General features: G+C 52.6%; 6 protein-coding genes across 6 annotated transcripts; 2 read left to right on the forward strand and 4 right to left on the reverse strand.

Annotated features, from left to right (window-relative positions):
- Nucleotides 1-398: 398 nt before the first annotated feature.
- CC1G_04624 (L-carnitine dehydratase/bile acid-inducible protein F) lies at nt 399-2,554 on the forward strand (the record flags this gene model as incomplete). The annotated part of the gene is made up of 8 exons (XM_001829883.2): nt 399-493; nt 557-676; nt 864-1,025; nt 1,100-1,158; nt 1,224-1,492; nt 1,576-1,664; nt 1,802-1,853; nt 1,961-2,554. The coding sequence occupies 8 exons, from the start codon at nt 399-401 to the stop codon at nt 2,552-2,554; spliced, it is 1,440 nt and encodes a 479-aa protein (XP_001829935.2).
- A 166-nt stretch (nt 2,555-2,720) lies between these two features.
- CC1G_04625 (hypothetical protein) lies at nt 2,721-3,983 on the reverse strand (the record flags this gene model as incomplete). The annotated part of the gene is made up of 3 exons (XM_001829884.1): nt 2,721-3,199; nt 3,262-3,550; nt 3,669-3,983. 3 exons carry the CDS (start codon nt 3,981-3,983, stop codon nt 2,721-2,723), a joined length of 1,083 nt encoding a protein of 360 aa, XP_001829936.1.
- Nucleotides 3,984-8,088: 4,105 nt separating this feature from the next.
- CC1G_04626 (hypothetical protein) lies at nt 8,089-9,020 on the reverse strand (the record flags this gene model as incomplete). The annotated part of the gene is made up of 2 exons (XM_001829885.2): nt 8,089-8,528; nt 8,660-9,020. The coding sequence occupies 2 exons, from the start codon at nt 9,018-9,020 to the stop codon at nt 8,089-8,091; spliced, it is 801 nt and encodes a 266-aa protein (XP_001829937.2).
- Nucleotides 9,021-10,969: 1,949 nt separating this feature from the next.
- CC1G_04627 (methylitaconate delta2-delta3-isomerase) lies at nt 10,970-12,430 on the reverse strand (the record flags this gene model as incomplete). The annotated part of the gene is made up of 1 exon (XM_001829886.1): nt 10,970-12,430. One exon carries the CDS (start codon nt 12,428-12,430, stop codon nt 10,970-10,972), a length of 1,461 nt encoding a protein of 486 aa, XP_001829938.1.
- A 429-nt stretch (nt 12,431-12,859) lies between these two features.
- On the forward strand, nt 12,860-22,007 carry CC1G_04628 (translational activator GCN1; the record flags this gene model as incomplete). The annotated part of the gene is made up of 21 exons (XM_001829887.2): nt 12,860-13,091; nt 13,145-13,361; nt 13,418-14,694; nt 14,777-14,963; nt 15,031-15,398; nt 15,531-15,658; nt 15,731-15,911; nt 15,979-16,367; nt 16,449-16,569; nt 16,635-16,826; nt 16,892-17,106; nt 17,174-17,330; nt 17,398-17,549; nt 17,603-18,796; nt 18,846-19,490; nt 19,549-19,813; nt 19,866-20,082; nt 20,141-20,656; nt 20,706-21,556; nt 21,602-21,686; nt 21,743-22,007. The coding sequence occupies 21 exons, from the start codon at nt 12,860-12,862 to the stop codon at nt 22,005-22,007; spliced, it is 7,854 nt and encodes a 2,617-aa protein (XP_001829939.2).
- Nucleotides 22,008-22,151: 144 nt separating this feature from the next.
- CC1G_04629 (hypothetical protein) lies at nt 22,152-23,268 on the reverse strand (the record flags this gene model as incomplete). Its single annotated transcript, XM_001829888.2, has 4 exons — nt 22,152-22,667; nt 22,724-22,990; nt 23,050-23,149; nt 23,213-23,268. 4 exons carry the CDS (start codon nt 23,266-23,268, stop codon nt 22,152-22,154), a joined length of 939 nt encoding a protein of 312 aa, XP_001829940.2.
- Nucleotides 23,269-23,279: the final 11 nt, after the last annotated feature.

Here is a 23,279-nt window from a genome sequence, read left to right on the forward strand (position 1 = left end):
TAGAACCTACTGAATCGCTGACGTTGACGACCTGCAAGAAACCCCGCGTGACGACACTTGCAACTGGCGCCCATTTTGCTTCCGCGGGACTTTCGATCTTTGTTGGTTGGATCCCATCCAAAGGAGGAGAGGATTCAATTTTTTGAATTGGACGAAGTTGCCGTAACGAGCTAGCGAGCGAGAGTTCTGAACTTGGTGAGTTCTGTTTCTGTGGCTGCACACCCAGATCAAAAGCAATGGCAAACCGAGGAAGCATGACGTTGGGTGGGATTCGCTTCGGCCGAATGTATTCCTCGAGTCATTTTTCTTTGGTTTGGGTGGAGTTGGTGAATAGGACCAGGGATATGAACTTACCGAATTGACCTTCTCATTTTATTCTGCTAGACCCAATACCCAGAATGCTTCGAACGTGTAGTAGAGCGGCTTTGCCGCGCGGGTCTGTGCAAGCGGGCACTTCCTATAGCTTATCCTCTTCAACCCCTCGTCGGACCGTGTATGTTCGTCTTTTTGACTGCATTTATCACCTATCTGCTTACGGTGTTGCTTTTGGGTTTAGGACCACGACGACGGTGGAGAACCACAGCAACGAGAATAACGATGACCTACCTCTATCCGGAATCCGAGTTCTTGAAATGGGTCAACTGATAGCTGGGCCTTTTGCGGGACAACTCCTCGGGTGCGTTACACTTCTTTTCGGAGCACGATGCTTTGAGCAGGCGCATCTGACGACTGACCCCCAAATCCCTACCCTTGCCCTCTTCCCTCTTCTTTGTCTGGACTCTGGACCCTCGACCCTCCTTCTCCTTCATCTTGCCTTTTCCGCGCGGCACAACGCTTCACGAATCACGACCCCCCGACTACAGCCAATTCGGAGCAGAAGTGATCAAAGTTGAACCGCCCAAGACAGGTGACCCTCTCCGCGTCTGGCGTGAACTGGACGTGGACGGGACAAGCCCTTGGTTCAGAAGTATCGGCAGAAATAAGAAGAGCGTGACCATTGACTTGCGTCAACTGGAGGGACGAGAGTGCGTTTCTGTTTTCATTGGGTCTTTTTTAGGAAATGAGAAGGAAATGCTGATTAGTGGGGTTGCGCTGGTAGGCTGGTGAGGAAGTTGGCGACCAAGTGTGACGTGCTGTTGGAGAATTTCAAGCCTGGGAGTGAGTTACTCACATACACATTCGTCGTGTGTCTTAGAAGGTCGATTGACTGACGAAACCTTTAGCACTGGAGAAGTGGAAATTGGGACCAGCCGATTTGCATCCGTATAATCCATCGCTCATCTTCACAAGAGTGAGTGGGTACGGCCAGACGGGCCCGTGGGCACCAAGACCCGGATATGCTTCCGTTTGTGAAGCAGAATCTGGGTTCCGGTATATCAACGGATTTGTGGATCCAGAGACGGAGGGTTTGTCCGGCCCACCTGTCCGACCTAACATCAGTCTGGGCGACTCGGTCGCTGGTCTACACGCTGCGTTCGGAACGGCAAGTATAGTATTTTTCTCCTACACCATCCCATCTGCCTCCGTCTCCAGCTTCGCTAATATGGAACCTTTTTTTGTCTTTTGTTGCGTCAGGTGCTAGCGCTTTTAAAGAGGCAACGCGCACAATCGCAAGGCTCGGGTTTGGAGAAGGGTGTTACAGTGGACGTGAGCATTGTCGAAAGGTGCGTGTATATACATAAACAGTAACCCATTCCGCCTTCCAAGCCCCCATCCCGTCGTAATCTCGGCATTCGGAAGTTGTGCACTATAAGCTATTGCGTAAAAACTGACCCGAACCACAACCCCTTCTTTTTCACAGTATGTTGAATTTGATGGAAGGCGTTATACCAGAGTATGATCGGATGAAGAAGGTCAGCTGGGTTTTTCCTTCTTGTCATGGAATAACTTCGTTTTAAGGAAAGAGTCTAATCATTGGTGTTTTCTATTTTCGTGGTTGGTGGCACATGGGGTTGTATAGACACGAGGACCGTCAGGGTCGTCTGTGACAGGCATCGTACCGACCAACGCGTATCCGTGTCTCCCTGACCCCGGCGAAACTCCCAGCGATAATCCAAGTTCGTCGTCCTCGGCGTACGTCGTGATAGGCGGGAACGGGGATTCGATCTACAAGCGCCTGATGAACGCGATTGGCCGGGAGGACTTGACGGGCTACAAGTACGAGCAGAACATCCAGCGTGTAGCGCGGAAGGACGAGATCGAGGACGCTATCGTGGCGTGGACGTCGACGCGGACGGTGTCGGAGGTGGTGGAGCATATGAATAAGGCGGGCGTGCCTGTGGGTAGGGTGGCGAGTGTGAAGGAGGTGGTGGGGAATGAGCAGTTGGTGGCGAGGGGTGCGGTGCGGGATGTGTGGGTTGATTCTCCGGGTGGTGGGCAGGAGGGGTGGAATGTGAAGATGCCCGGGACTTTTCCTGTGTTGGATGGGGTGGATTCTCGGCCTAAATGGGCGGGACCTAACCTTGGGCAGCATACGGAAGAAGTCTTGAAGGAGTATGTTGGGTTGACTCAACAGGAGATTAATCGCCTGCGGAAGGAAGGAATCGTGGGCTAGTTATCTATGATGTTTCTCTTTCTTTGGTGTTTTCTTGTCGTGACGATCTAGTGTTTGAATAATGTACGAATAAAGTTAGGATTTGAGGCTGTTTACTTGTGAAGGGTACCCTTCAATTTGCTAATGTTACAATTGGTAAAAAGGCGGCTATTTCTCGTTTATTTGATTAGGCTTTCAAGACTCGGAAACCAGTAGGAGCCTCGACGGATGGGTTCTCAGCGAGGAGTTTGAGGTCCTTTCCACCGTCTACGCGTTCGTAGATCTTGGCTCCTCCACCACGTCCTCCACCAGCGACGAGGTACCTATCGTCGTCCCCAAAGAACTCCATTCCACGGACATGCTTCAACCCAGTTCTGACTTCCTTGATCAACTTGAGGGGCTCCTCTGGGTTCTCGATGGCGAAGATGGAGATGATGTCGCCCTCGGGTGAGGGGTCATTGCGGTTTGAGAGGTAGAGGTAGGCGGTGGGGAAGGATGCGTTGGGTGTGGGGATGTAGATCTCGGCTGCGAGCATGTCGTTTGGTGTGGGTGGGGGGTTGGACATTGTCGGTACTGATGCCACGAATTTAGGTGCCTCGGGGAGAGGGGGGAGGGTGTGTCGCACGACTTTGCTGGATAGTTCGAGGATAGTGAAGAGATCGCCCTCTGTTATCCGGATAGATTAGATGTAGCCATGTTAGATTAGATATGGGTGTGTTGTTACGCACTGTAGAAAGCGACATGTCGAGGACCGCCGCCGAGTTCGAAGCCGATGTGTCCAGCGGGTTTCCATTGGCCTGATGAGGGGTCTTTCTTGAGTCGTCGGACGACGTCTGCGCCTAGGTCTGGGACGAAGAGTTCGTTGTATTCGGGGTGTTTGATGACTTGGTGCGGGTGCGACCCTTCTTGGCGGGACTGGTTGGGGCCTGTGCCCGTGAACGAGACGGTGTAGCCCGTCGAGGCCACGAAGGGGTCGTTCGTGGAGATCGGGGCTACATAGACTGATCCTGAGGAGTACTGGAATGCAGAGACGAGGGTCAGTCCGTTATCGACGTTCCGGTTATCGAGGGATGAGATACGAATTGTACCCGACCCATCGCGATCAAAAGAGAGGAAAAAAAGAAAGGGTACGCACGTTTCCGACTAGGACTTCCTTGGACTCGGGGAGAACGAGCAGCGTACACGGATCTCTTCCTCCACTCGTCACTTCAGACACGACCTGTCCCTTCCCAGTCGCCGCGTCGTACTTGAGAGTGACGATCTTCCCGTCCGACTGCTCGAGACCGGTGACGACGAGGTTGGGGTCCTCGGGGTGGGCAGTGATCCATGAAGGGTGGTGTCCGACGTCGGTGGAGGATACGGTGGTGAGCTCGGTGGGTTTATCGGTGTCGAAGGCGAGCGAGACGATGGAGTTTGTGTAGGACGCGACGAGGATGGTGTATTTCGTCATCTTGCAAGTTGGGTGTTGCAGTCTTTCGCTTCGCTGTTCAAAGTTGGCTTGACTAATATAATAATACGGCGTTTGAAAGATTTGTTGTTGGACTTGGACTTGGACTCTTCGGACCCCGGCTCTTCAACCCAGAAAAATGGGACCAGCCATATTTATATTGGGATGATATCTCCCCCTTCGAGGGATCCTCAGAAGCGGGTCCGAGAAATCACCGTTTCGGTATGTCAGCTACCATACCTTGTCACCCTTGCATCCAGGTTGCGAATCGATACCGCCTTACTTCGAAACTCTCCGCCGCCGTGTCACAACTGAATCCGTCCCTTCCCCCTGTGGAATCTGGATATTTTTTGCTTCCTTTTTTTCTTCTTCTTTCCTCTTCCTCCGGAGTGTTATTTGAAGGAAGGAAGAGGTCGGTTCGGAGGTTGTCCCGAGTTCGGTTTGGTGAAATGCAATGCAGAGATTCAGATTGGGATGGAAAGGGAGATTCAGAGCTCGTCCCGAGTCCGAGTCGCCCGCTGCTTCAATTCGTGACTTGCCTGATGCGCCGAATGCGCCGTCCCGCTAAATAGGAATTTCCCGAACTTCCCGCCGCCGTTTCATCCGTTAACACGACTCGCATATCTCAACCGTCAATAACACCACTCCACCAAAAGTCAACGCCGAAAAGCTTCAGTCTCCCAGTGACACAGAGACTCCGAGTCTCCGTTGAGCGTAACGTTAACGTTAACACTCAACTCGCCGTTGCCCAGGAGGACATCCCTCGCTAGTACCCGGGAATTTCATGCTTCGCACCGAGTATTCTCCTTGGAGAAGGTACATACTTATGGCGACCGTCGTATCACAAGTACTTATCAGAAACGAGTTACGAGTGCCCTTTAGTTTGATTTTGCTGACGTTCTGGTGCACGTCCTCGGCTTGGTGTTTTGGTTTTTGCTTCCAGTTGTGTCACTACATACCGGTGCGGTTATTTCGCGAGCCTCAAGCTTCGAATTCTTTGTCACGGTATCTATGTTCGGGGCAGTTAACGTTGATAACGTTGTGAGTTCGAGTCGGAATTGGAAGGCACTCAGAGTGACTGACAGTCGGAGATTGTGGATTTCTCGAGTCTCTTACAGAGAGGATTCGAAATCACGCGTACGCCACTTCGAATTTCTTGAGGGTTTGTAAGAGAAGTTCCGCTGGTTGGGCGTTATCTAGGCGTTAGATGGGAGGTAAGTCATGGTAGAGTAGTTAGCAGTTGACATTTGAAAACCGAAGCCAGGTCTTGCTGGTGTAGCGTGAAATCCGCCTGCGAAAGAAGGGTTGGAAAGAAGCTATAGCTACTGGCAGGAGATTGAGAAGGACATATAGTGGTCCGTGGAGCTCGAGAAGGAAAATATTTTTCCAAAATATGATTTAAAGTCACCAATAATCATTGGTTTATCGTCCGGTATCACCAGGTATCACTCATTATCACTTTTTGTTTTTGGGGAGGTAAGGTCGAACGGAGAAATTTGTATTTTCACCGGCCTCCCAACTTTGAGCGTCGGCGCTGTTTCTGAGTCGTAGACTGTCGTAAAGTGTGCTGGCTAGCTTCTGATTTCAACGCATAGAAGGTTTGGTGGTCACCGACGTCACGCTCGAGGACAAAAGAAAACACTTGTTTCCGAAGTCTTGTGTATGTACATATGCAGCCTACATCAGAAGGAAGACAACAGGAAACGTCGAGGAAATGTCGACTTCGATTCTTCGACTCGGAAGCCTGAAGCCTTGACGAGAAGACGAAACCTGAAGCAACACAACGCGCTTATTTGATTGAACACCGAAATTTCCCCCTTCGAATGTTTGTGTGTAACGTGTCGACACGATTCCGGATGCACGTACGTACTCAGCTTGTGCACGCAATCCCGCAAGGCAAGGCGAGATTGAGATCTGAGATGTTGAGAGTAGTTTCCCGTTGCTGACCGTGCATCATTGGGCTAACTTCCGGACGCGCAGCATTGTCAGCTTTTTACAAACTACTAATCTTGGTATGGACGGGCGCTTAAGCACCAGTAAGCAATTTAAAGCTCTGTTACAAGCCTACATTGAGATTCTCTTCCGTAACGGGCAATGTCACTAGAGCGCCGTGATTGGACACTGCTAGACACGGGTGTAGTCTCTCGGAGATCTATCGTAACTTGCTCTGTGATCCATCCTGTTGCATATGCCGCCTGCGGCGCTTGGCCAGTCAGGCCTTCAGGACTTGGAAGTACCTTCCGGCTCGTTCTGCGAGTTCGGTGAGCTGACGAGACGTCTATGTACGGCCATTCCGAATCGTCGTTAGTCACTTCGCGATAGTCATATTCAGAGACGAAGACGAATCACACACAGGGCGATTCAGACGGGATGGCACTTTGTCTGACTCGGAATCGCCGTGGGTCGACACGACGCTAGCGGTTGTCCAGTTTGCTCTCTCAGCGTCAGCCACTGGTCAAGGTTCACAGCAATCCGCAATTCAGACAGACTTGTATCAATCACATGTACTCTCCTCCCCCCCTCAGGCCCTTTAATTTAAATATAAGATTATTAGATCGACCACACGAAGTGGCGCCCCTCACATAGTTAGGCAGTAAAGTGAAGTGAGGTGAGGTCGTACCGCCCGGAGAAAGAACATGCATGATCAGCGGCCACCGTTAAGTAAGCATAGGCGCTCCATGCGTAGATACTTGCTTTTAGGAGAATACTCGCTGGATAACGTTAAAGATCTAAGAGCTTCCCCTTCCAACGCAGTGATTGCCACCAGCGGGGAGTCGGAAGGAAGCCCATTCAACGCAATCGGCCTATACGTCTTCGATATTCTTCGTGATCGGCGAAGTGATTTACGGTATATAGAGCTTGTTCTACGAAGAACGGAGATCCTCAGTACCGCAGGAACGTGTGTCTGACTTGCATATGTATGTGTTTATACAGTACGTAGGACTGGAGCGGTGGACTTGCAGCGCTCGATCCTGACCCGATCGAAGAGCCGCCCGACATCACTCGGCTAGCACGCGGGCGCTTAAATAGCTTCAAGTTAGGGCTCATCGACCATATAGTATTAACGAACTCAAGCTGGTACGACTCAAGCTGGTTACAGCTCGGTACGACAGGAGAGATGAGATGGAAATGATGCATGTAGGTCCCTAGGTGTTTGTTGTACAGCTTGCAGTGAAGAGAAGAGAGATGAAAGAAGAGAATAGACAAAAGAGAAGAAAGATTGCCGGGAATGTGAAGAAAGAGACTGCCGGGAAAATAAAGAAAACAGAGTACCTTGAAAATAAAGAAAACAGACTACCGTGAAAGTGAAGAAAAAGGACCACCAGGAAGAGACTATGTATCAAGAATGTAGAAAGTAAAGGATGCAAGAAACGAAAAGAAACAACGAGAATGTAAGAATACGAGAAAGTGGGAATGAAAGCGTCCGATATCACCACCCTATACCACAAAGGAAGAGAACACGACAAAACAAGAAAAGACAAGAGAAGAGAAAGGGAAATACGTATCACCCATCCTATACCAGAGAAAAGACAAAAGAAAAAAATACAAGTAGGTGTAAGTGCAGAAAGTAAGTAAATAGGGATAAGATTAAGAATTAAGGTCGATGCAAGAGGTGGAGATGAGCAGAGTGAGAAGTGAGAGGCGATGTAAGAGAAGTGAAAGCAAAGAGGGAAAAGATATAGCAAGTAAGAAGGGAGAACGAATGCAAGGAAAGAACGACTAATAGAACAAGCACCAACGAACGAACAAAAGGGCAAAGAGTGGTTAACCGACGAGATGAGTATGAGCACGAAAAGGAAAAGTAGGAAGAGTATGAACTAGTGTGTCAAACAGCAGGAAGCGGGGAGGAGAGGCATGGCATAAGCGGTGAGGGGAAGGGAGGTGGTGGCGTGAACATAAGTTCGGGAATATCGCGTGGGGGGTCGTCAATGAAAATAGGGAGTAGGAGTAGTACACCAGAGAGAGGAGAGAAAGGAGAGAGAGGAGGGAAAATGGAAGAGAGAAAATCGAGTCCGACGCCAACACCAAAACCCAACATAAAGAAACCAACAACACTTCACCACCAAATCCCTCCCCATCCACCCCTCCACCTCCCCTGGCATCCCACTCACGATTCATCCCTCGAATGTCTCCGATACGCAGGCGGCGGGGGCGTGAGAGGCTCGTACGTTCTCCACGCCTCCTCGTCCTCGTCGTACCGCCGGTCCTTGGGGGGTTCAGCAGCAGCGAGTTTCATAGCCCGCACTTCCTGTTCTTTAGCTGACATCGGGTTGTCGGGGTAGAGTCCTAGCGTCGACGTGCTCGCGTTTCCGTTTCCGTATCCGTAGGTGCTTGGACTCAGTGCACTCGGACTATGCACACTGGCGGTACTCCCGTTGTACCGAGGGAAGAAAAGGGAGGCGGAGGAGGAGGACATGGGGGAGGGAGAGGGGGTGTTCTCAAGGTCGGAGACGCCGGCTGGTGTGAATGGTGTACGCGAGTCTGTGAAGTGCCAGGCGCCGTCTGGGCGGCGGTAGGCGATGCGCATGTCGGCGCCTGGTTTGTGGTCTGGTTTGTGCGGGGCGGGAGGTGGAGGTTGGGTTACAGGGAGCAAAAGAGTAAAGAGAAAAAGGGTAAAGAGGGAAAACGCGATTAGCATAACGACATCCCCCTAACTCAACAAAACACTCGGAACTCACCAAACCTCGGTGCATGATTCGGCGCCCCAAACGGCGTGATCTTCGCAGCTGGATGTGTCCTCTCCCATATACTCGTGCCGTGATACGGGCCTCTCGTGCTTCCTCTCTTACTTCCACTCCCACTTCCACTTGCATCCCCATCCCCACCCGAGCCGTCCCCTATCCTACTCCGCTCTTTCCGACGGACTTTGATGGTGAGCCAGGCGATGAGGCCGAGGAGGACGACGCCGATGATGACGAGTGCGACGATGATGGGTGTTAGGCGCGGGTCTTTGGTTGCTGGGGGTGCGCTGGGGAGTGGGGAGGATGTTGATGGTGTTGTTGAGGAAGATGAGGGCGACGGAGATGGTGAAGAGGACATGGTTTCAGTTTGGTCCGGGTTGGTTGGCGGATTCGGGGTGAGTGCGTTAGAGTTAGGGGGTCGCTATAATTGGTGTGGCGGTGGAGGGCGTAGCAAGTGAATGGAATGAATTTGTACGACGGACTCGAGGGGCCGAGGGGGTTCGTGAACACGGTCCAATCGAAGTAGGGCTCTGGGGAAGAAAGAAATTGTGCGGTGATTACTGGGTCTTCGATGTGCACTTCGTTATTGGCAAATTGTCGACGTGCGATGGGTGCCGGTAGTGGTCGAGTGTCGAGTGACCTTGTCCCTGTGAACAGCGACGGGTGCTGGGATCCGGGAGCTTGGAGCTTCGCTGAGTTGTGTGTATCAACCAACCAACAACAGCAACAGCAACACAACCCCTGCTTCTGCAGTAGGTAGACAAGTTCTACTTGGTCCGACGTCTTTCCGGGGTAACTGACAAGTCAAGTTCGTTCTTCTAGGTTCTTCTTCTTCTGCCTGTCTGTCTGTGACTAGTGACTGTTGTCGTGTCGTGTAATGTCGTCGTGTGGAGTCGTGCGTCGTGCTAGTCCAGATCCAGGAGGAGGTCTTGACGCGTTGCTCGATGCTTGACTTGGCTCCAGCGATGCAGTCAAAGAGCTGCGGCGGCTGGTGACAATCAACGCTCCAACGTCCGACGACCCTGAATCGTTGTTGAACCGAGGTGGTGGTGAGGTAAACCACCCTCTCTAGCTTCTTCCTTCCGGAGACAGTTGAACTAAAAATCAACCCTGGCACGCGACTGGTCGACAGGTGTGGTAAATTTGGAACCGCTGGCGCTAGAGTTTTTGTTGGAAGGTGTTTTTGATTTGATTATCACGCTTCAGGGGTGTGTTCAAGTTGTGGGGAAGCTGTTCGAGTCGAAGGACGTGTTTACTTCAGTCTTCAGTCTTCGGGAAATAACCAGATTTCAGCGTTGGAGGCTTGACCAGCGGGACGAGTCTTGTCCAAGTCTTGCCGGGCTTGAGTCTCGAACGAGGGATGTAGAAGTGCCGCGGAAGTCGAACTCGAACCAAGAGTACGTCCAACTTGAACGCCGTGGACGTGGGGGTAAGAGAACAAGGGCGGAGAATAAACAAACAAGTTTCCCCCAGGGACGGAGGATGTATGGACTCTTGATGTACTCACGCACGCGCGAGTCACGGAGAGGGACAAGAAGGAAGAAGGCACGCGAACCCACAACAAATCCGCGAGTCGAAAGACAAACAACACCAGATCATGAGAGAAAATAAAATCATCATTTTCGTTTTGCCATTTCCAACAATTTCCAACACGCAATACATATGTAAACCAACAAAGCCCCGTTGAAAATCAACTCAACTTTTTCAAGACCTCTGGACTCCAGTCTCAAGCAGACTCCAGCCACCATGGCCAGGATCAACGTCCACAGACTTGGGAGCAGAAAGGCGCAAAGTTCTGATCGAACGCAACGCGGGAATGCATGCACCCCCTATCGGCCGGAAGACGTCGGCGGATGTGCCCCCCACGTGGAGCAGTGTGTCATGAATGATGGACAGGGCGGCAGTGACGGGGCCGGGGCCGGGTTTGTGGCGGGCGCGTCGGGGCTCGGGAGGAGATGGCGATTTCGGGATTCGGGTGCGCAGTTGCCGATTTTGGGAAATATGCCTTGTTTGGTGGTGGAGGGTCCGACGGGGGTGTCGAGGATGGTGTGACTTTGGTTGGAGGGTATGTAGTGTTTAGGGTGGGTAAGCTACGGGAAACATGGATATTGGGTGTGTCAGGTCCCAGGCCCAGGTACTACGTACGTCGAAGAACCGCATCTTTGCATTCATGCTTCAATGATTCAGTGAACAAACACCGTCCTAGTACATACATAGTTGGCGTGGTGCATCCAAGGAACGCTTCCATTCATAACAAGTAGAAGAAGTGCACAACAAGGTACACTAGAAGTATGTACATACAACAAGCTACCAATATACTTCACCCCTCATCAGCCTCCTACCAGTCCGAACAACCTGCGCGATCTTCACGTTCCCCTCTGCGTCAAACTCGGCGCCTACGTCCACCGTACCGCTTGGATGGAGGATGCGCGTCAAGTCGTCGTCTGATCCCGGGGTTGCGCCGGCGATAAATCTATTGAAATCGGCGCGGTCTGCTCGAGCCTGCTGGACGATCTTCCAGGGAATAGTGTTAGGGATCTTAGCGGCTACGCCGAGGCACAGCCCTAGTGTCATCGGGATGGCTTTATGGAGTACGCCCATGGATAGAGCGTGTGCTACGATGTCCACACTGTCATTTTCATCCCCTCTGGACGCGGAACGTGATAGCGACGGGGAGGAGAGGATAGCGATTTTGGGCTGCGCCTGTGCGGAGGGGTCAAGACCCATAGCTCGAGCCCCCGCCTGGCGTATATTCTCCAACATAGGTGATACAACAGCCACTGCTTCAGGTTCGCCGGCGAAGTACTGGTCCAATGGGAGTTCCAGGCCTGGTCGTGGTCCATGTCCGAAATCTAAACTTAGTCCTTCTTCGGAAGGCCAAGCCAGTTGGTCGTAGGAGACGAAGACGGAGGGGTTCGTGGCGTCTACGAGCGAGGCTGCCACTTCCATGGAGCGGTTGGGGTTTTGGGGGTGCGGGATGCGGAGGAGGGTTGTAGCTTCGTTTGTGGGGAGGAGCTTGCCCGTTCGTGCGCCGCCTGGGTTGTGGAATTGGAGGAGGATGCGGGAGGCGGTGCCTGGTACGCCTGCGACTGATGCTTCGGGTATATCTAATACCGGTTTCAATAAATCTCTATCCGTAGATTCGGAAGGGGAGGAAGTGGGGAAGGAGGTGGAGATGATTTTGTTGGTGTTAGTGTTGAGACTGAGGACTGTGGTTCTTTGGACGCGTCGGCCGTCTGTTGTGGTGGTGGTGGAAGAGGGTGGGGATGGAGGTGTGAGGAGGTTGGAGGCGGAGACGATGCCCTCGTCGAGAGCGAAAGCACCGATCATGGAAGAGAGGTTGCCGCAGTTCCCAGAGATGTCGATAGAGTCGTCTTTAATCCCCACTTGCACAAACGTATACTCGACGTCCACTTTACGATCTAACCCTGCCTCAACATCCGCACTAAGCTCTCTTGGTCGTCCGACAACGCAAATCTTGGATAAACTCGACACCCCGCCTCCCATTCCGTTGAGCTGTCGTCCGTGGATGGGGTCAGGGCTGCCCATGAGCCCGAGGAAGATGGGTTTCCAGAGGGATTGGTCGGCGGGGAGGTGCGCACGGTTGATGAAGATGCCCTTGGAGGTGCCGCCGCGGAGGAAGGAGGCTGGGAGGGGGTTGGGTGTTTCCGAGAGGGATTGGGGCAGACGAGTGGAGGAGGGCTTGGGGGAAGTGTAGAGCCGCACTAAGGAAGGCCGGAGAGGGAGGAGGAGGCGGCGCTGGAGCATTTTAGGTGGCTTATAATACAGAAATCAGGAGTTCATCGTATGCACTGTGGTGAGATTGTATAGAACGCACCGATATACCGTTGCTCGTCGTCGAGGATCGCGTCAAGTCGGAGAGTTTCTAAAGCCGGGAACTTCAAGCCCCTATTCGCAACTTTTAGTCTTTCTTCCCACGATCCCTCCTCAATCATCATCGCAAAGTTCGGACCCGTTCTATCGTGCACCAGTCACCAGATCATCTCTCTCCTCTAGGTTGTTCACAATCGAGTACCAGATCACCGTAGGCGTACTCGCAACCCTGACGACTCTATTCTCAAACTAGAAGAACACTACGACCTACGACTACTAGAACTTCAGCTACTAGCAGTAAAAGTGTCGTCCAAAAAAGTCCTAGCAAAGCTCAAAGCCAAAGAGCATGCGCTCGACTCTGCGATGAGCAAATCCGAGATTCAATCGTGGATCGCTCAGACTGGGCCTGCAGGGGCCGACGATAACGGGAACTCGGATGGTGAAGGGGGAGGGGAGTATGTGTGGAGGCGGGATCGGGTGTTGAAGGATTGGGATCGCTCCCTCGAGTATGCACAGACGAGGTTGTTGGGTGATAAGACGAAACCCCGTGTCCAGTTTTTGAGGGAGGAGGTGTTGGGGCTGGCTAGACATGCTGGTGCGTTTTTTGATTTACGTAGGAATGAATGCAGCTGATAAGATGATACTTAGATCTATCGTTGAGCCAGGTTCTGGACGTTTTCAGGCTGCTCACGCTTACTTATCCGAAATATGTTGATACGGCTTCGAGAGATGCGGTTGAAGCTGTGGGGATGGAGCTCGTTCGACGCGATGAACTGAGGGAAGACGGGAAGCTGGGGGTCACGGAGCAGATTCTTGGGTGGTTGTCCAACGAAGTCGCCGGGTTGGTCAAACGCGGGACGGCCAAGTGCGTTTTCTCCCCAACAAATTCTCTTTATGCAAATTTACTGATCCTTGTTCCAGCTCGTACGCACCATCGAACCTGTTCGTCCTATTAAGCTGGTCATGCGGGTTATACACAACCTGCACAAAACATAACCCCGAGTTCCCCTCGTCCCCCTCGTTCAGGGTACTCGTAGGCTCGATGGCCTTCCTCCTCGACATGCTCACCGAATCCACCCTCGCCAAACCCTCGCTCAAACAAGGAGGCCTCGTCCGCACGCGCCGCGCTCTACGCTCAAGCGGCCTCCCAATCGTCCCCAAAGTCATCGAAACCCTCCTCGCGCTCGCCAAAACCAACCCCACTCCCGTACCACTCGTCACCCTCATCGGCACGAGTGTGAGCGTCTTGATTCGCCTCAAACATGTGGAGGAGCAGCCTACCGATCGTCTTCCGGCTGAACTCAAGACGGGGATTGTGACGCTGTATACGTCGTCTGTCGTCCTCTCCAAAACGCCCGTTCCGGAGCACGTCCTGGTCGCTCTAGACGATTTCATCGCTACGTTTATCACCCCGGAGGATTTCGAGAAGACGGTGTTGCAGGTGTTCGAGAGGGCGTTGTTGCGGTCTCCGGAGGTCGCGTTGGGCGTGGTGATTAGGTTCTTCGAGGCGTACGCGCACCCGCTCCCTCTGGACCTCTTCAAGAAGATGATCACCCAGTCTGTGAACAGCGCGAAATCTACCCAGGTTCCTGTACGCACCAACTCGATCGCGCTCTTCAAGGCGGTGTTGTCTACGGCCAAGGGTGATCCTGGGTTGGAGGGTGCAGCGCTAACTGAAGTGCTGGTCCTACCCAAGACCTCGAAGACGGCTGGACCGGAGCACCGCGTGGCGTTGTATTCGATGTTGGGCTATGTCAGACCCTCCAACGACGTTTCGCCGGTCCTCATCCAGAGCTCTACACCACTCCTCGCGAAAGAGACGAACGAAGCGGCTATCGCGGTGCTAGCCAACGCCCTCCCACCACACATCACTTTCCTCCTCCGGTCCTCGACCGCGCTTCCGTCCGAAGCTGTGCAGCTTATCGCGAAGGAGATGGGGAGCCTGAAGCCCCCTGTTCGACGTGCCTTTGCGACTTTGGTGGGGAGTGTGTTTTACGAAGATGAAGGAGACGGAGAGGGGAAGGGTGTGGTTGGGGAGAGTGAGGCTGGGAAGGCGTTTGCGAAAGCCGTGGCGCCTTCGTTGGAGAATGCGTTGAAGAGTGTGGCTGCGAATCCTATTAATGCGCCTGGTGGGCCTTTGGAGGGGTATGTTGCCCTCGCTACGCTTCTAGGACCCTTCGCGCGATCGGGTATCTTTGGTACGTTCTTTCCTCCTAGATATGTTGGTTGGTTTGTGTTAAGAAGGGAACTGACGCGTTGATACTTTTTCATATTGGGCAGATGAGTTGATCAGCAAGAACGCGGTTGTGCAGGCTATTGTGGCTAGTTCGGCCAAGCAGCCGTTCCTGCTGTGGGATAAAGTCTACCAGAAGGTGACGGATCCTGCGGACGAGAAGTGGTTGTTGCGTGCTGCCAATGCTGCGTTTAAACATTTCCATTCGCAGATCGCGAAGAGTGAAGGTCTCAAGTGCGTATTCCCCTTCTCCCCCATGGGTATTACCCTCAAGCTGAATGGATTATACGAATTTTTGTAGAGTGCAGTTCGGCCTTGTCTTTGTGCATTTGGCTGTGGAGAGCAAGTCCCCGGAGAACCGGAAACTCGTGAACGAGTATATCGTTGGACTTGCGACTGCGTACCCGCAGCTTACGAATACGGTTATTCGGGAGGCTGTTACTTCTTTCGTCTCCGCCACCTCTTCCTCTTCCACCTCATCACCATCACCACCATCGACGGTACCCCCGAAAACGGAGCCAGAAGAGGCGGGGTTGCAGGGGTGGAACAAGCATGGCAGACTCTCGGGGTTGCTGCTTAGTTGTTCGGCGTTTGACGAGAGTGTGTCGGGTCTGGAGAAGGAGGGTCTTGTGGCGGAGTGGGTGGTTGTTGCTCATCATCCTTTGATTTGTGCGTTGTTCCTCTCCTTTTATTTCATTTACATTTTTCCTCCCTGCTTCCATCCCTCCCTCACGAATTTACGAGCCTTTTCCTGTTGTCGTTGGGTCATGATGGACTAATTTCCGGTTTCCGGATGGACAGGTGGTCCCTCAAGACAGACCTGGATTGATCTGTGTATGAAAGCTGGTGTTGACCCGTTGGTGGTGGCCAATAAGCATTTGCAGCGGTTGTTGGAGTTGATTCGAACTGCTACGCTCTTGGATTCCAAGGTACGCCTTATTTAGCCTCCATCTTCATCTCCAACAAGCACTGACGAACGATTGGGTGATGCACGATGATAGACTGGATTCCCTCAAGCTGCGTATGCTGCTGTTTCGACTTTGGCGTTTATCTCGCCTGGGCAGGTTATCCCGGAGGTGGTGAAGCAAATTGAGGCGGACCTTGATCCTGCTGCTGTGGAGGCCTTTGGAGAGCTTGAGAGGGGAGTGTGGGCGACCCCTCCTGGTACTACTTACGTCGATGGTGCGTTCATTGCCAATAACCCTCCTCCCGTCTACATGGATTAACACGAAAACACCGTCCATTGCAGTCCTCTCCTCATCCAAAGCTGAACAACGACCAACCAAAGGCAAAGAAGCAGCCATCGCCAAATGGGAAGAAGAAACCCGCAAAGCTATCGCGAGCAAGAAATCCCAACCTGCCACCCTCACCAAACAACAAGAAGCGGCACTCAAAAAGCAACTCGAAGTTGAGGATGGGATTCGAGTCAGGGTTGGACAGGTGAAGGCTGCTTTGGAGAGGGGGTTGAGGTTGGTGAGGAGTTTGGTTGGGAGTGGGGTGGCGGCGGGTGCGGGGAGTGGAATGGGGAGTGAGAGTGAGGTGGGGAAGGTTGTGGGGAGGCTTGGGGAGTTGGTGGTTAGGACCCCGTTGAAGGATGGGGCGTTTTTGGTGGGGGATTTGGCGTTTGAGACGTATTTGGTGAGTACCCTATCTTGATCTCCCTCTTTTTTTTGGTGTCGTTGTGTGGTGGATGCATGGCTGACGTTGGTCTGGTGGTAGGATCTTTCGTCCATCGCGTCCGAGAGGTTGGATACGTACCGCAAGTGGATCGGGATTGCTACGTTGAGGTGCTACAAGGTCGAGAACGTACCGGAGGATTTGCAGGCGGAGGGTTTGGGATGTGAGTTTTCTAGTTATCTTTTCGCCTGCATGAACGAGAGGCTCATCTGAGATGTGTTTTTGTAGCTTTGATTCTCCGAGTTTTGTATCGTTTGCGATTCTTGTCTGAGCAGGCGCCGTTGGATGCTGCGTCGTACTCGTATGCTTTCCCATTGCTTCAGCAGGTTCTCGTCTCGGGTGGGTTGGAAGCGGAGGATGAAGAAAAGTTGGAACAAGTCGCTTTGGCGCTTAGTATCGTCAAGTTCCACGCTGGTGAATGTGAGTATCCTTCTCCCCTCCATTCTTCTCCTGCTCAGGAAATTGATGTATGCGTGTCAACGCAGTCGACAATGCGGACCTTCCTCGATTACAGACGCTCGAAACGATCATCCATGTCGTCCGGAGTGAATTGCGGTTGAACAAGGAGGCTTCGTCGACGCTTATTGAACTTGGAGAGTCGATTCAGGTTAATGCTACAAAGGAGGAGGCGAATGTGTTGATTAGGGCTTCGTTGGCGCAGGAGTCGCATGCTAGGAATGCGTACCTCCAGGCTCTCCAGGTGAGTCTGAATTGAAATCCGGTTTTAGTCATGTTGGCTGTGGCTGACTGGTTTCTTACTGCCGTAGCCGTTCGATTTGACGGAGTGGGATTGGTCTCCTGAACTCTGGATTGCGTATCACGACCAGGATGATGAGCAGAATGCTCGGTTGGCGCAGAGGCTTTGGGAGGATAACGGGTTGGATGTGCCGGAATCATTCTTGGATGATTTGATTCCTTACCTCGGTGAGCTGGTTTTGATTCCACCTAGGCTGATGACGCGAGCTCATGGGTTGATGTTTGCAATTGGAAGGTCACGATAATGCCTATGTCCGCTCGAGTACTGCGACTGCGATTGCTACTGCTGTCGAGCAGACGCAGAACACGGCTGTTCAGACTATCGAGGCTTTGCAGGAGTATTATAAGGATAAGGCGAAGATTCTTGCACCCGAGTTTGATGAATACGTGCGTTCATTCATTTCTTTTCTCCGGATCAGTGGGGTCTAACTGGCGGCTAGGGAATGGTCATCGCTTCGAGTTTGGATAGGTCGGATCCTTGGCAAGCACGTTTGGCGACTGCACTCGCATTCGAACGACTCGCATCGTCTTTCCCTGAGAGCCAACTCGATTCGTGGTTCAACTTCCTCATCCAGTCCGAGGCGCTTGGAGATCGAGAAGCAGCTGTCCGCAAGGGTATGCTGAATGCTGGAACAGCCGTCATCGATTTGCACGGATCGAAACGGCTCGCGGCGCTTATCTCGATATTCGAGGCGCAACTTGGCAAACCTTCGACCACGGAGACGGAGGACCATATCAAAGAGGCTGTTGTCATTCTGTTCGGTCGTGTCGCTCGTCACTTGGATGCTTCGGATGAACGGATCCCCAAGATTGTTGATCGACTGGGTGAAGCGCTCAAGACTCCCTCGGAACAAGTGCAAATCGCGGTGTCGGAGTGTATCTCGCCTCTCGTTGGGTTGATGAAGTCTCGACTTCCGTCGTTGGTGGACCAACTTTTCGACGACCTGTTCAAGGGCGAGAGGTACGCTATTCGTCGAGGAGCAGCTTACGGTATTGCCGGTGTGATCAAGGGCACGGGTATTTCTGGTATGAAGGAATTCGACGTCCTGCGCCGCCTCCAGACTGCGGCAGAGGACAAGAAGCAGTACCAGTCTCGCCAAGGTGTCATGTTTGTTCTGGAAACGCTCTCTACGACCCTCGGCCGCCTCTTCGAGCCCTACATCACGCACGTCCTCCCACTCCTTCTCGCGGCCTTTGGTGATTCCACGGCAGATGTTCGAGAAGCGACGCAAGATGCTGCGCGTGTTATCATGGGCAATTTGTCGGGCTATGGAGTGAAGCTGATTCTTCCAACCTTGCTTGAAGGTCTGGACGAGAAGCAGTGGAGAAGTAAGAAGGGGTCGATCGAGTTGTTGGGTATGATGGCGTATTGTGCGCCTAGGCAGTTGTCGGTGTCGTTGCCTGTGGTCATTCCCAGGCTTACGGATGTGTTGACGGATTCGCATGCGCAAGTTCGGACTGCTGCGAATAAGAGCTTGAAGCAGTTTGGAGAGGTTATCAGCAATCCGGAGATTCAGAACTTGGTGCCGACGCTCCTCAAGGCGCTTGTGGACCCTACCAAGACGCCGAATGCGCTCACTGCGTTGCTCAAGACTTCGTTCATGCATTATATCGACCATTCGTCGTTGGCTTTGGTATGTTCTTTCCCATCGAATCGCAGTTTGGTATTGAAGATGTCGCTAGGTTATCCCTATTATCGAACGTGGTTTGCGGGAGCGTGGTGCAGAGACGAAGAAGAAGGCTGTCCAGATTGTCGGAAACTTGGCCTCGCTCACGGATACCAAGGACTTTGTTCCCTATCTGGACGAGCTTCTGCCCCTCGTACACACCGTTCTCGTCGACCCCGTTCCCGAAGCCCGTGCCACTGCAGCCAAGTCATTGGGAACACTGGTGGAGCGTCTTGGAGAAGTCCACTTCCCAGATCTCGTCCCTGGTCTTCTTCGAACCCTCAAAACCGATTCTTCAGGTGTCGACAGGCAAGGTGCCGCCCAAGGTCTTTCCGAAGTTCTGTCCGGACTTGGAATGGAACGTTTGGAAGGTCTCCTCCCCGATATTCTTACCAACGCCAGATCGCCGCGTGCGACTGTTCGCGAGGGCTTCATGTCGCTTTTGGTCTTCCTTCCCGCCACCTTTGGAACGAGGTTTGCGCCTCATTTGCCCAAGATCATCCCTCCTATTCTTGGAGGTCTTTCGGATGCGGAGGAGTATGTTCGAGAAGCTGCGATGCGTGCTGGAAGGATGGTTGTTACCAACTATTCGAACAAGGCTATTGATTTGTTGCTTCCTGAACTCGAGAATGGCATGTTTGATCCCAACTGGCGCATCCGAGTATGTGTTTTTCGTTTTCTTGATTGGTCGACACTCCTACTGATTCTTGGTTTGGTAGCAATCGTCCATCACTCTTGTTGGAGAGTTGTTGTTCAAGGTATCGGGTATCTCTGGCAAGACTTCAGAGCTGGAGGAGGAAGAGGTCACGGAAGAAGCTACTGCTGTTGAATCATCACGCAAGGCTCTCCTCGAGGTTCTCGGTGCTGAGAGACGCGATCGTGTGCTTGCACTGCTCTACCTTGTTCGTCAAGACGGTGTTGTGGTTGTTCGACAGGCGTCTATTCAAATTTGGAAGGCGCTCGTTCACAACACACCCAGGACCGGTGAGTCGATCCTGCCCCATTTGCTGAAACTGTTTCTCATTTCTTCTCCCAGTCCGAGAAATCCTTCCTGAGATCATTAACCAGATCGTCATCCTCATCGCTAGCGATGAACCTGAGCAAGAGGAGACCGCCGGTAGGACGATTGGTGAATTGTGCCGCAAGTTTGGCGAGCGTATTCTTGGGGAGATCATGCCCTTGCTCAAGTCCAAGTCCCAGTCCTCAGACTCGAAGACCCGACAAGGTGTCTGCTCGACCATCAGCGAGATCCTGTACGTACTTTTCCAACTCTGGGACTTCTCTTCTCGTATTCACCTATGGTCATTGCAGGCAAAGCGCTACGGAAGGACAGAGAGAGGACTACGAAGACGAGATCATCAGCATCGTTCGTGTGTCCCTCGTGGACGACGAAGCCAACGTCCGTGCAGCGGCTGCTCAGGCATTCGACATTATGCAGACCGAACTCGGCGCCAAGGCCATTGACGAGACGATTCCTACGCTATTGGAGGCACTGCGCCAACCCGGCAAGGGATCTGGAACTGCCCTTCAAGCTCTACAGGAAGTCATGAGCGTTCGGGCATCGACTGTGTTCCCAGTATTGATCCCGACATTGACGGCTATCCCTATGACTGTGTTCAATGCTCGAGCCTTGGCTTCGCTTGTCACTGTCGCTGGAAACGCTCTCAGTCGACGACTCAATGTCATTCTGAACGCACTCGTCCAGGTCATGGAAAGTTCGCCAGAGGAGGAATTGGCTGAAGCCGTTGATGAAGCTGTCCATGCCATTCTCTCTTCCATTGCAGATGCAGAGGGTTTGAACACCCTCATGTTGATGTTGCTTGGATGGTAAGTGTGTTTAGGCCGGTTAGGGAACAGTTACTGACATGAGTTTCAGGGCAAAGGATGACTCTCCAAAACGACGGGTCAGTGCCTGCAAGCTCTTTGGCACCTTCTGCGAAGCCTCCGAACTCGACTCCTCGCTGTACCGCGTGGACTGGATCCGTCAACTCGTTACACTTCTCGAAGACGAGGCAGAGGATGTACACAAGGCCGCCTGGAACGCATTGGATGTCTTCGTCAAGTCCGTTCCGAAAGACGAATACGAACCCCTCGTCATCCCTCTCCGCCGAAGCATCGAATCCACCGGTGCACCAGGGCGCACAGTACCCGGCTACAACCTCCCCAAGGGTGTCTCCCCCTTCGTTCCCATCATCATCGCAGGTCTCACCACCGGCCACAACGACCAGCGAGAACAAGCCGCCTACGCAATCGGCGACCTCGTCGAGCGCACGGAGGAAGCTGCCATCAAACCCTTCGTCGTGCCCTTCACTGGTCCCCTCATCCGTGTCGCTACTCAAGCCACGACCTACACTCCTGGTGTCCGGATTGGTATCCTCACTGCTCTCGCCACGATGTTGGAGAAGATCCCTGCGTTCCTCAAGCCGTTCTTCCCTCAGTTGCAGAGGACGTTCGTCAAGAGTGCGAGTGATGCTTCGAGTGCGAGTGTGAGGACGAAAGCGGCCAAGGGACTGGGTATCCTCATGAGGCACCAGCCTCGAGTGGATCCTGTTATCACAGAGCTGATTACCAGTGTGAAGGCGAACGTGGATGGAGATGAGACTGTTACCGCCAGTTTGGTGCTTGCGTTGGCGTTTGTGGTTGAGCAGGGCAGGGCGAATGTTGGTGAGAAGGCCAGGGAGGCTTGTATTGAGCTGGTGTCTGAGGCGTTCCGGGGCGTGCATCACGGTGAGTTAATCCAGGCTGTGGATTGGAAAGCGAGTACTGATGTAGTTTGTGCAGAGAAATTCTCAGAAGCTATCGGATGCTTGGTTGTCTCCCTCTCAGACAAGCCAGAGCTCCTGCAGCCCATCGTCGAGTACGTTGCCTCTAATGATCTATCCCTCATTCGCTGTACTTATATTCCCCAAACAGATCACACTTGCTCCTCGGAACACCGCCAACCTCAATATCTTCCTATGTGATTCTTGCTGTGGTCGACGCCCAAGCCAACCCAGACAACGACCAATACACCAACCACGCGCCAAACCTCTTCCAGCAACTCGGTGTCATGAAGAGTGTGGCTCAAAAGGCCCTTGAAAGTGCTGCTAGTGATAAGCCTGTCATCGCCCGCCCGGCACGACAGGCCCGGGATTGGATAAAAGAGTTGGAGGACGATAGCCTCAGAGGGTTGTTCTAGAGTGTAGAAACTAGAATAGCTGATATAGTCGTAGTTGTATCTTCAAAACGTTATTCATTGTCTTTTTCTTCCATGGCCTTGCTCTGGACTGGTTGCATGAAACGCGGATAGATCTTGTACAGGAGTCCGCCTCGTCAGACGGGGCTACGACAGGTCCATGGGCTCCTCCCCCTCTCTCGGGAAACATAGTTCCCTCTCTTCAGCCACTACCTCCTCGTCGTCCTCATTCCAATCACTCGTCGTCTCCCACTCATTCTCGAACTCGATGTCGACGGGCAACTCTTCCTCCGGAAACTCTGGCGCTGCTTGATCTTGCCCAGCAGATGTCTTGCTCGTCGTCGTCAGCGGTAAAAACGACGCCAACGGCATGTGCTTCGGATTGAATGATGACGATGCGTACGAGATGGGCTGAACCCATCTCCGCTCCCTGAGCCGTTTATGCCGCTCCCTGTCCTCTTCAATCCGCTTGAACACGTCGTTCTTGGACATGTTATGTGGCGAGGAATCCTTGGATTTGGATTTTGAGCTGGGGTTGGTTGAAGCGTCGTCTGGCTCGGTTGTAGATGGCGGCGGGAGCTGGCTGCGCTCGTTGAGGATGGATAGTGCTTCGTCGATTTTCTGTGGGTCTAGGACGCGTTTGGTTCGCCAGTTTTCTAGAATCTGGGAGGGAGGTGTATGAGGATCGTCACGGAAGGGTAATCGCAACGACTACGCACCTGTCTGGTACTGACGAGATTGGGTAAACCCTGTCTACCCTCTGGGACGACATACTCGATAATCTTCACCAGGTCCCTCGTCACGAAATCCACGTAAAGGTTATTGTTCTGCTTCTCCGCGGCTGCTCCTGGGTGTATAGCCGACGAGGATGACGTCCCCGAACGATGTGGATGGGGCTGGGACCGCTGGTGAGATTTTATCAACAGACATCGTTCGCAGAGGCTGTCCAGGAAATAAAGGATGTTGATTCGAGCGTTTATAGAGCCCTTTTGGTGGTATATTAGCTTGGTGCAGGGTTAAGAACGCCTACGCGCCGAGAGCACACCTTTTCGCAGTCTTCAAGAATACATTCCCAGATATCCTCTCCGCAGGCAGAAAAGTGTTTTACGGCGTAACTGACTACACGCTGTATTGACTGTTGAGACCTGGGCTTCAGATTAGCCTGTGGATTTAGCGAAATGCTTGGACTATTTAGATGGAAGACTTACGCGCTTAATCGTTGTAGGAGGACGATGAATTGCATTCGAACTTCAAATGGATCCATAATGAATTACA

The sequence above is a fragment of the Coprinopsis cinerea genome (assembly GCF_000182895.1).
Source record: "Coprinopsis cinerea okayama7#130 chromosome 3 map unlocalized cont3.3, whole genome shotgun sequence".
NCBI lineage: Eukaryota > Fungi > Basidiomycota > Agaricomycetes > Agaricales > Psathyrellaceae > Coprinopsis > Coprinopsis cinerea.